The 12244-nt window shown below is 38.7% G+C and overlaps 1 protein-coding gene across 3 annotated transcripts in view; it reads right to left on the reverse strand.

Annotated features, from left to right (window-relative positions):
* The window catches only part of arap2 (ArfGAP with RhoGAP domain, ankyrin repeat and PH domain 2), a 105890-nt gene that overhangs the window by 82723 nt on the left and 10923 nt on the right, over positions 1–12244 (reverse strand). For all 3 annotated transcript variants that reach the window (XM_088420525.1, XM_088420445.1, XM_088420375.1), the window contains exons 4-7: positions 8771–8847; positions 8412–8467; positions 6725–7048; positions 5157–5226 (exon numbers count right to left, since the gene is read on the reverse strand). In XM_088420525.1, the coding sequence (XP_088276651.1) occupies positions 5157–5226; positions 6725–7048; positions 8412–8467; positions 8771–8847 (527 nt within the window). The remainder of the gene's footprint in view (positions 1–5156; positions 5227–6724; positions 7049–8411; positions 8468–8770; positions 8848–12244) is intronic.

Genomic DNA, 12244 nt, shown 5'->3' on the forward strand with positions numbered 1-12244 from the left:
TAAAAAAAAACAAAACAATGAACTGTATTGTAATATAAAGGTTCCTTCAAAAGAAAGGTGACAAATGGAAAGCAGGTGTGTGTGTGTGTGCGTGCATGGATAAATTAGCTCAGTGGCTGATAATTACGCCACCAGTATGGTTTAACGGTAATTAATTGTCTTAATTCCAGTTTGGGGGTCAGGCAGAAGAGAGTTGTTTAATTGCGACTTGCGCATCTATAAATACTCGCGGGGAAGAGTCTGATGAAAAGACGAGGTCAGGCGAAAGACACACATACACACACATGCACACACACACACACACACACACACACACACAGACAAGCCTCAAGAGGACAAAGAAAGCAATGAGGCCTAACTATCTCTTTCTGAGATAACACACTCACCTGACTCGCCCCCCTCCGCTCACAAGGACCCCCCCCCCCCACCTCCCACCCCATCTTTATTCCTCCTCCCAGTGACCTCCTCCCACTTCACTGCAGAATAAGGCTGCAGCGGTGGTGATTTTTTTTTTTTTTTTCCCCTTGCACATTTCGCTCTTATTTTTTTTTTCCCCCCACAAAGAGAGTAAAAACAAGCCAGTAAACTTCACGGAACAATTAAGGCTGAGCGCTGGAGCTAAAGCACACAACAATGGAGGCACCATGTGGAGAAAGAAGCAGGGAGGAGGGATTGGGGTGCATCAAAAAAAAAAAAAAAAAAAAAAGTTTCGGCACATTTGCAATGGAGGCAGGAGGACACCAACTGGTGGCAATGAAAAGCTCACTTCCAAAGCTATTAAATCAAGATTTAGAAATCTCATGTATTTTTCACTTCTTTTTTTTTTCTGCACTATAAAGCTGCTCTCTGCATTGGCCCCAATTAGTCTCACCTGCTCTGTTATTAGATTGAATAAATAATCTTTTTTTTTTAATTTCACATGGCATACACTCCCAAGCTACCTGCTAATGAGTTGCATCAAAAATTCTGTCCATACGAAGACAGGAATGTACTGTTTTGTTTGCCACGCTCGTATGGCTATTCATTTAAAAATGTATTGGGGGCTCAGTGTGGAGCAAGGTTATCAAAGTTAACAAAAACCATTGGAATAACTCAAACTTAAAGTTGAAATATTGTTTTGTTTAGCAAATGAATTAAAAACAAAATGAGTCATGAAAAAAAATCTAACTAAAGCGATTATATCCATTATATCACTTGATTTGTCTTTGTTGGTTGGGGTTTAATTCATGTTTTTAAGTTCATGTTTCTGTTCCCCTCAAGTTAGTGTCTTGTTAGTTTGAGTGCGTCCACTTGTCCTCGTTAACCTGCTTCTATCGTGTGTGCCAATCAGCTGTCTGCACCTATTGTGTCATGCTCAGGTATTCTTTGTTGTCTCATCAGTTTTTAATGTATTTAGTTTCCTGTTTCCTTTCAGTTCTTGCCTAGGACATTGTTGCTGTCGATTGTTGTTGGGGTGTTGTTTTGTCAGTCAGTCTTCGTTGTCCTTGTTCAGATATTGTTTATCTTTTTTGGTCATCGTTGTATGAAAGAAGTATTTTGAGCCCAGACCACCTCAATGCCCCCCTGCATTCTGGGATTTTTTTTTTGTTTTTTTTGTCATTTTATTACACAATACAAGGGCTTAATTGTGAGGGCTTGATTTTTATTTCTGTTGACAAACATCCTATATTTAAAAGGTACTCCATTTAAAACTAAGTATTTAAAAAAAAAAGGAAACTAACAAACCTGTCAAATCAAAGTCATATCAAAGATAAATTTAAAGGGATAGTGAGTAAGATTCAGACCGTTTTTCATTACAGACAGCATGAGTCCGTAGCTATAGCAAACATGGCCGCCTCCGGAGACGTGACACCCCCCATGTAATATCATTTCATGATAACTAGACCTATGATTATATTTAAAACATACTGTTGGTCATTAAGAACACATTCATTTGCAAGTTTTTTAAATTTATAATCAATATTCTCTCTCTCTCTCTCTCTATATATGTACACATATATATACATATATATTTATAGATAGATAGATAGATAGATAGATAGATAGATAGATAGATAGATAGATAGATAGATAGATAGATAGATAGATAAGATATTACTGTGTATATTTTAACAAACAATATGGTAGTACAATCCCACGCCACACGGTGGCGCATCTGGTTATGTCAATCTTCTCTTGACCTTTTCACTCCACTTTTCATCATGTACTTGGTAGGTCATGTATATTCATGCACGGTGAAGGCGAGTTGATTCTTTTTGGCTACTTAATAAATAACTACGTGTGTAAAGCTACAGGTTCTTACTCCTTTTGATATCCAACAGCACATCTTACGGACATAAATTTTGCATGTTCGAAACAGTACATTTGATCAGATCTCAATCCACTGTGAGGAATTTAATTTTGTCAGCGAATCCAATAAATCCTGTCCAGTGACATACACACTACGCTGAGGTGAGGTTGTCAGCAATGATGATTGACATGTTTGGTTTAGTGCAGGTGCGGCAGGGAAAAAAAAAATACACATTTGACATGTAAGATAACACGTCAGCGGCCGTTCCAGTAACTGTCAATGGAGGGATTTGCAGCATCAGCCTGACACACTGCAAAGACTGATCCCCAATCCTAAAACCCTGCCCCATCCTCCTCGCTCCCTTGAAGCCAAGCTTTGGACACACACACACACACACGCATACACGCACGACATCGCATATCAGGACCCAGAGGACTAAATCTAAAGGCCCAGAGCATTCTCAGGAGCCAATCCCCCGGTCTTGACGAAATCGGGCGAAAAGGGTCTGATTGATGAGATGGATTGGATGCAACGCGGCGAGCCCGCAGGAACAAGTGAGACCGATGATCTGGCTCCTCTCCCACGCCACCTCGGCCCCCCCCTTCCCCCCGATGATGACATCACCGGAGACCTTTCAAGCTGCGACTGTGATTAAGTGCGATTAGTTCTGTCTGGGGCTGACAGATCCCGCAGGATTTCACACTACAAAAGAGAGTTTGCGGGTGTTAAAAGTTTTTGAGCGAGGACAAGCATGGCAATGTTTTTGTGTGGCGCCATGTAACAAACGCGAGCACCGTGATACGCGCGACGCTTTGTTACTAACGGGCAGGTTAGTCTTTACTAAACGGCGCCGAGAGACTTCAAACCAAACGAGTAAGAAACCACTCAAGGTTAGTTGTGTGCAAGGATAAAAAAAACAAAAAAAGATGAATGACAAAAATCACTGCTGCGTTCTCTCTTTTACCTCCAACCCGGTCAATATCTATCTTAAAACAACCAACAATAAAATGACCAATTATGTACGAATACTGAAGTTTATGTAAACTTTCATATGAAACAAATTGTGTAGTAGCAAAGGTAGAAAAGTGCTTTAAAAGTGAAAGTCCATTTATCATAGGTCAGTACTCCATAATTGTCTTATAAGACCGGCTTGCTAATACATAAGGCAAAATGTCATAGAGCTAACAAGCTAACAGAACTGACATCCAGTTATGACTATAAAAAGTAACAGGAAACAAAGTTGCACATTGTGTTAAACAAAACTCATGAACTTTATTTTACAAAAGCCCGCTAGCTTAATATTCTCACGTAATGTGAAACAAAAAGCGTTGTAGTAACCAAACCACATAAGAATACCATTTAGCTAACACGCTAACAAACGTCAATATCAAAGTAGTCAGTTCTAACCCTTAACATGAAAAAAAGAAATATACACCGAACGGCTTAACCTTGTCTTACGAAAACCCGCTAACTTAAAGCTAACACATAACTGTAAACGGCATAGAGCTAATGGGCTAACGAAATTAGCACATCGCAGTAGTTGGAAAAGTTTAAACAGCTGATCATTGTTCACAAAGTGCTCAACTCAAGATTATTTAACAATATTCTCAGGAAAATATTTGTGATGCGCTGTGTAAAATGATGAATTTTACAGCGTCTTAGTTGTGACGGGATTCTTTCGTCATTCATCAAAGCTCCATGAAAAGCATGGGGCAAAAGCACAGTATTCATTGATTTAAAGAATTACAAGCATCAGAATCAAAATAATTCTGGATCTGACTAGGAATGGCTCAATGTCTGATGAATTAAAGCACAAACCAAAAGGCAAAAACTATATGAGTCTTCACATTCTATGATGTTATGACTAGGACTGCCCAATATAACATACGTTTTTTGTTTGTTTGTTTGTTTGTTTGTTTTTTACAATGACGGCATGTGGAATTGTATGTTGTTATTGTATATAGTTTTGAACAATCTGATGCAACCTTAAATGCAACTCACAACTAATGTTGACACTAAATCACAAAGAAAAAGACAAAAACTTGCCCATGTTTTCCCCAAATCGCACAGCTCTGTTCACTACTGTGTTTTCACACAGTCCAAAGTCTCAAAGAACTTTTTTTTCTGCGATATTTAGAATGCCTGGAACCGATGAATCCGCTTTACATGCATTTTAATGGGGAGAGTTGATTTGACATAAGATTGCTTGAATTTTGTGTACTAATTCCACACCACACACATCCAGAAAATCAACTTCTCGACTCTTGCCACCATTACGCGAATGGTCTATAAAGTGCTGACTCGCCAGACCTCCCTGATGATTCCCGTTCCGCCCGTGGCGAAGCGTGTCCTGATAAATAAAGCGACCGATGGGATGGAAAAAAGCGGGGCGGGCCGAGTAGGGGTGACGGCGGTGAGCGGGCGCAGAGGGCTGTAATTAGCAAGTGATTAACGAGGCGCCATCAGACAGGTCACGCATCATTGATTGTGATGTGCTGTGGCGAAAAGGGAGCTGAACCTGAATCGGGGGGGGGCAATGCGGTTTTGCCAAAAGCTATTTAAAAGGATCGCGTGCTAGCGTTTCAAATAATTCAGCCGGTCAAGCTTCGATAGAAGAACCTTCACCCCTTCCCCACTTTTTTTTTTTCGCTCTTAGAGAATTGGTCGAGCGGCAACGTCGATGTATTTTACTGTACGGCTGGCTGGGCATTGAGAGCTCTGGTCAGCCACGCTTGGTTTAAAGTCACTCTGTCCTTGGCCTCCTCCGTTCGTTAGCTTTCCACGCTAACGATGATGAGGCGGTGAGCAAGGACTCGGGATATCGATTTCTTTTGAGCTCTAGCGTCCGGTGGGTGTTCAAAGTTACCTTGTCGCTGTTGTAGTAGGCCAGGGTCTCGCCGTCGAAGCGCACCCACCGCCGCTGAAAGACGCACTTCCTGCAAAAAAAGAACAAACGGCTTGCTAGTTGATTGGAGACGCTTTTTCGGTTACATTTGAAAGCGGAAAGACTCGATTTGACTCAGTCGGAGTCTCGTTTTATTTTGGTCCGGCAAAGAACAGGGGTGTCCATATGCAGAATTATCAAAGGGTGCAAGGGCCACTTTGATTTTTTGATTATTTTGATCTCAATCGCTCCAAAAATTAATCAGGTATTTGCATATTGTTTATTTATTTTAGGCAGCGAACACACTGCAAAATGAAGCTACATACACATTGAATGAAGAAAAAAAAAAAGGTGCAAACACGTTAAAAAAGGTAGCAAAAAATGACGCAATCACAAAAATCATACGGAAGAAAACTTACAACCAAACAAGTGCGCAAAGAAATAGTTATCCCCCCTACTTCGCGGTTAATGGGGGCTGTCAACCCCCCGCGAAGTCTGAAACCCGCGAAGTAGGGTATCAGTTCCTAGATTTCTATGTACGCCCCAATATAGCCGCAGTAACCATAAACAATCCTTTTTTAAATTTTTATTTCCTTTCTCCTATTATTTAACATTACATTATCCTTATTAAAATTATTAACATTATTGTATATTCATTAAATAATTAATATTACTTAGTTTGTTGAGAATTTGTTCTCAGGACTGGTTATCTGCACCAAGACTCCGGTGAAAGAGTACGCAAGTCATCACATTGAACTTCACATTTATATTGGCACATGTTTGTTGTATCATGTAGTATCTGTTGAATAATAAATCAACAACAAAAGTCAGTAACCTAACATATAAACACTTAATCTATGAATTGACTGTATTTTTAGCCAACATTAGCGGGTTAGCAACAACTAACAACAACTGCTAACAATAAAGTGCAACCTCTACACGAACGAACACATAAACAGAATAAACACTCATGGCTTACTAAACATAGGCAGTAGCGTGCGTTATCAACATAAATGATAATAAACTATAAATATGAGCTTACGTTGTCATTCACTACGTCACCGTAACGAGTTGAATGACGCAGAGAACGTAAAACAGGAAACGGAAATGCAATGCGACCCGACAAATTAAAAGCATGCATTTCAAAATAAGATAAAAAAACGTCACAAACTAACGCTTGAAGAATTCTTAACATAGTTATTAACTAAGATTACTTCGTTATTTGATTAATACAGTACTGTATAATGTACTTTTTTGCTTTTTTCAATTTTTTTTTTACATTTTTGCACATTTTTTTAAATGATTTTTTAGTTTGAAATATTTTTCATTTTTCCTGGAAAAAAACACGAAGTACTGAGACCGCCATATCTGAGACTGCGAAGTAGGAGGGATCACTGTTGCTCAGAATCTAAATAATCCCGTTTTTTATTTCTGTTTGGGGGGTGTAAGTTTGCATCCATGTCTTTTTTTATGATTCTCTTTTTCTGTGTTTTTCAATCATGTGCAACGCTTTCCCCCCGTAGTATTCTTCCAAGGTATCGTGAACCTACCCTTGAGGTGAAAGCTTGTCCAGCCAGCCCATTTTCAAGACTTGAGGTTCCGTCGTGCCGTAAAAGCACGCATACGGGGAAATATCAGAAAGATGGTCCCCGGGTGTCTCGAGAGATTGGGAGTAGAGATCGCAGTCCACCATGACGACGGATGAAGAAGAAGAAGAAGGGTCAGGACCGGCGGCGGCTGGGCCGACCGTGCCGTACCCCGCCGGACTTTGGGCTAAACTTGGCAAAAAGCTCGCGCACTCTTCCACTGTGGAGTATTCATCTTTATAAGGGTCTGGGCTCGTCGGAGCAGAAGGGGGGTCCTTGTCCTTGGATCTGCGGGTTTGATGAAATTAGTAAAACAACAAAAAAGATGTGTGGTTGTAACACGTTGATTTATCCTTCAACTTTTTTTAGGCTTTGTGAATTCAATCTATTTTCAGTACACCTAATCTAATTTGAACCTCAACTAGAAATATTTTCCATTGTCATATTTGACTTGTAACAAAAGGGGGTTTATTTTGAAGGACTGGCTGACTTCCTCACAACGTCTGGCTTTGACTACGATAGTGTGGATTGACTGGCAGTGAACTGTCCCATATGTTTCGTAGCACTCCTCAAAAAAAAAAAAGATCATGCCTCCTCCCCACCACAAAAACACAAACATGGTCAGAAGTTATTTTTTATTCTAAAGCTTCTATTTATAGAAGGTGGGGAATACCATTATTTCCCAAATATAAGACACTTTTTTCCCTAAAAATAAAGAGCAAAAGTATGGGTGCATTTTATAAACAGTAATTTAAGATTAGATTTTTTTTTTTTTTTTTTACACAAAAGCCGATTTTTGACGCACAGATGTGCATTTTTATATCGGTCGTATCCTTGCTTAAAATAATTACCGGAACGGGACGAGCTAGAGGGCGGACGTCAGCTGGCTGTTAGCAGCCAGTGCTTGTTGCGGCTAACAGCAGCTCGTGTTAGCTAAGGTTGATACGGCATCATTGTCCAAAAAAAAAAGAAGCAAGCAGACAGAACCTACATCCGAGTCCATCCCGTATTACCAAAACGGATAGGATAGGATGTCTCCAGCTGACTCAATTAAAATTTGCAAGGAGCTTTGCAAGCTATGTAAGGTGCACTGCTAGCTTTTGAGAAAATTGAAGGCTTTTAGGTGCGCCTTATGGTGCGGAAATATGATCAAGATTATGATATCCCCAGCTGGTTCAATTACTGTTAAGAGTGGCAAGGTATGGACCTGTGTGCACCGGTTAGAGAAAACTTAAAGGTATTCCATTTGACTCGTTTAATAATTGTGTTCTTTTGGCATACACACACACAATCAAAAACTTGGTGGGATACTGATGGTGCGCAACTTTGGGTATTTATAGCAAAATGAACTCGAGCTTTGCCGCGAGGAAAAGGACAAACAACTGCTTGGAGCGCATTCAACGCTACACTGGTGTGGCATTCACTGACTGTTCACAAAGTGGTAAATCTGAAAGACACTAAACCCGCTAAAAATATATCACTTATGGATTTGAACACAAGAAATGATGAAAAATTTACAAAAGATTCAATTTATTCAGCTATACACGGTAACATAGAAAATACCCGAATTTGACCCTAAAATTAAGGGTGCGTCTTATACAAAGGCGCGTCCTATATTCGGGGAGATGCGGCGTTAGAACGACGGACGTACCTCTGCTTCTTCTTTTTCAACTTGTCCTTAAACGCCACTTCTTTTACACTTTGGTTCTGAAGGGGGCACAGAGGAGATGAGCATCAAATGAAAAGAAAGCGTCCATCGTTCTGCTCGGACACCATTATCGCGTTGTTGCATTAAGCCGCGCTAACTTTAGAGGCCAGCTGACATTTCTATTAACCTCTCGGGCAACGGAGAAGCAAGCGCCACTCTGTTATGTGACAATGTTAACGCTGTGAGATGGCGCTTTGGCCTGTGATGTTGTTAAAAGATCGTAGGGGAGGAAAAAAAAACATATGTCCCTCTTTGGTAAGCCGCTACTGACGGTGCACAAGGGGGGGTGGACGGCGTCTTACCGGAATGCTTTGAGCGCTGTTGTACAGGAAGGTCTCTCCGTAGGGAGCGATGGGCGTCAAGGTTCTGTGAAGTGGAGCTAAAAAGGAGACAGACAACAAAAAGAGCGCTTTTGTCATGGTGCCGCCGAAAGAAAGACGAGATTGTTCCTCGTGTCTTTTCGTCATTTTGAGGACACCATGCTGGGAAGTGGATTTTTCAAGGAGCTGTACTATACCTGAATAATTATGTTTCCGACATTTTTTTTTAACTTTTATTTCCTACATTTCAAAACTGATATTTTACTCCTTTGAATGAATGAATACATTAATCACTTTCAACATATATATGATATATAAAATGTGAAAATATATACTTTGTATGTACAAAAGAAAAAGATAAAATTGAAAAAAGCCGAACAAAAAAACGTACCGTTTGAAAAGGTGGAGGAAGAAGTAAAAATACTTAACCCTTTTAATTATTCTTGTATTGTATCATATACTAATATTGCTACACTGATATATGTATACAGTAAACGTGATATACAATTATGTACAAATACCCTATATATACAATAAATATACACTAGCCATATAAACATACTTACAAAGATAAAATATACTAGTTACATACATATTTCTATAAAAATAAATATAATAAATAATATATTATAATACAGTACACTGCATATGCATTTACACATGGAGCGAGAAAACAACAGTATACATATGAGGATAGTGCAAAGTATTGAATAGCTAGACTTACTTTAATGTACTTTACGTACTTACAAAAAAGTACGTAAAAAGACGTCTTCGGGATTGAATGAGTTCAGTACAAATGTTAATATAATGAAATATCTGCAATTAGCAACTTCAAAAAAATGTCTAACAAATTTTTCTCCTTTTAAATCCAGGTGTTCAGACACATATTTGTACATTTGGCAAGCCTTGATCCATTAAAGCACGAGGTACTTTCTACATTTGTACTTTCGTACCTGGAGTACTTAAGTACTTTAGTAGCTCAATCACAACGTACAAAATAGATATGAATAAGTACTTGTGATTGAATTCAAGATTCAAGCGTTCTATTGTCATATGCATGGTAATATTATGAAATTCTTATTCTGTTCACTTCTCCGGCATTCCATAATCGAGCAAATAATAAAGTAGGCAATAATACAGAAAAAAAAACGATAATAGAGCAACAAGGGCAGTAAGATTGAAGCATTAATAAATGAATGGACTCACATTCTGAGCATATTATGGAGTAGATGGAGCGGGAAAAAACAATATACACATGAGGATGATAGTGCAAAGTATTGAACATCGACTTATTTTTACGTACTTAAGTACTTTTAAAGAAAATACGTAAAAAGACGTCTTTGGGATTGAATGAGTTCATTACAAATCAAAATAAATGGATTTTGTTAATAATATGAAATACCTGCATTTAGCAACTTCAAAAATGTCAAACAAAAACGTCTTACAATTTTTTCCCCTTTGAATCCAGGTGTTTAGACACATATTCGTACTTCCATTGAAGCGCGGATACTTTCGCCCTCTCTGCCAACTCCGTTTGGCAAGCCTTGATCCATTAAAGCACTTGGCCCTTTCCCTGTGCACTATTTGCTTCTGCTGAGACTGTGGTCTACGTTTGGGGGAGGCATAGAAGAAGAACGAGAAGAGACCGTGGCCAGACATTATTAGTCTGGAGACCCGGGGGCCACCGCGCGTGGGCCGCAGCCTGTCAATGTGAAAGATGACGGCGGCTTCTCCCGAGGACGGCGCGGGACAGAAGACGCCGCCCCGGGCCGTACACACACAGGGGCCAGAAAGACGTCGGAAAAGATCGAAACACCTCCGGACGCGTAAATGCGCCCGCAGACATAAGGACGGACCATCAAACAAGCGGGCGCAAGACATAGCGACGCCTCGGCGTCCTTACGGAGGACTGCTTTGCAAAGGCGTTATGCGGCGCCGCTGGGGCCGTGTCGCCGGCTTAGTCAGCTTTATCAAGGGGTCGCTTGTGCTCGTCATAGTGTCCACTCAGCATCTATCGTCATCCATCGGTTGACCTCTGTGAGCGCTGCCGCATGCTGCAGGACAAAACGCTCGCCCGGATCCTTCTACGCTGCAAAAAGTGCTGGATCAAAAACAAGGGGGAAAAAAAAAAAAAAAAAACATCGAAAAAATATAGGCAAATTTGCTTGTTTTAAGAAAAAATAATCTGACGACGGGGTAAGAATTGTTCTCTTGCATAAAATAAATACAGGAAAAGATTATTCAAGTTGCAAGTTTAAGCAAATGTTTCACAACTTTTTAAAAGGTAGCTTACAATAAGCATTATTTGATCTGAGGTTTCATGTTCCTAAAATATTGTAAATTTAAGCAATACTTTCTCGTTTTAAGCCAAAAAAAAGGCAAAAAATGTTCTCTTTTGTAGAAAAGCTATTTTTTCTCATGTTTTAAGAACAATCTAAGATCAAAAACAAGAAAATCTTAATTTAAGCAAGTTTAAGCAAAACTTAATCAAATGTTTTGCATTTTCAAGATTTAGCTTCAAATTCGATTTAATGGGTCTAATATACTGTAGAATGTAAGCAACATTTTTCGTTTTAAACAAAAAAATCTGCCAATGAGGTAAGATTTTTTCTTCTTTTGTGGAAAACCTCATTCAAGCCATTTTTTGTAATGCGTTAAGAACAATCTGAGCGCAAAAACAAGTCAGAAAATATCAATTTAAGCAAGTTGTGAGTCAAATTTAAGCAAATATTTTGTAATAGAAGGTAAAAACCTTCAAAATATTGCTTAAAATAAGCATTATTTGAGCCTAGATTTAATGGAATTAATATACTGTAAAATGTAAGCAACATTTTCTTGTTTCAATCAAAAATAAATTTCCAATGGTGTAAGAATTTTCTTTCGTAGAAAACCTAATTCAAGACTTTTTTTCTAATGTGTTAAGAACAATCTGAGTGCAAAAAAACGAGTCAGAAAATCTATGCAAAGTTGCAAGTCAAACTGAAGCAAATATTTCTCAACAGAAGGTCATTTTTATTTTGAAAAATTTCACAATGTAGCTAAAAATAAACATGATTTGAGGTCAGATTTAATGTTACTAATATGCAGTAAAAATGTAAGCAATATTTTCTCATTAATTGAAAAATTCAGGCCAGTTTTGCTAGATTCAAGCAAACTTTTCTTAAATCATTTTCTTGAATCACTCATGAATTAGAAAATTTTCCCTTAAAATGAATAACCAATACGTACTTTAACTTGAATTACAGAGGGGAAACATATCAGTGACTTCCTGCAAATTTTTACACCAATGCTTGTTTGATTTTTTGCCATCATTTCCTAAATAAGGATAAATATCTTGTTCCCAAGCTGAAGATAATTCAAAATCCTCATTTCCTTTTGTGATGAGAAAATAAATCAATATTTTCAACAAAGAAACCTTCAATAGAAAACGCTAGATTAAATATCATGAAATAAGCA

This window comes from Hippichthys cyanospilos, chromosome 1, assembly GCF_059441005.1.
Source record: "Hippichthys cyanospilos isolate Australia breed blue-spotted pipefish chromosome 1, RoL_Hcya_1.0, whole genome shotgun sequence".
Classification (NCBI taxonomy): Eukaryota; Metazoa; Chordata; class Actinopteri; order Syngnathiformes; family Syngnathidae; genus Hippichthys; species Hippichthys cyanospilos.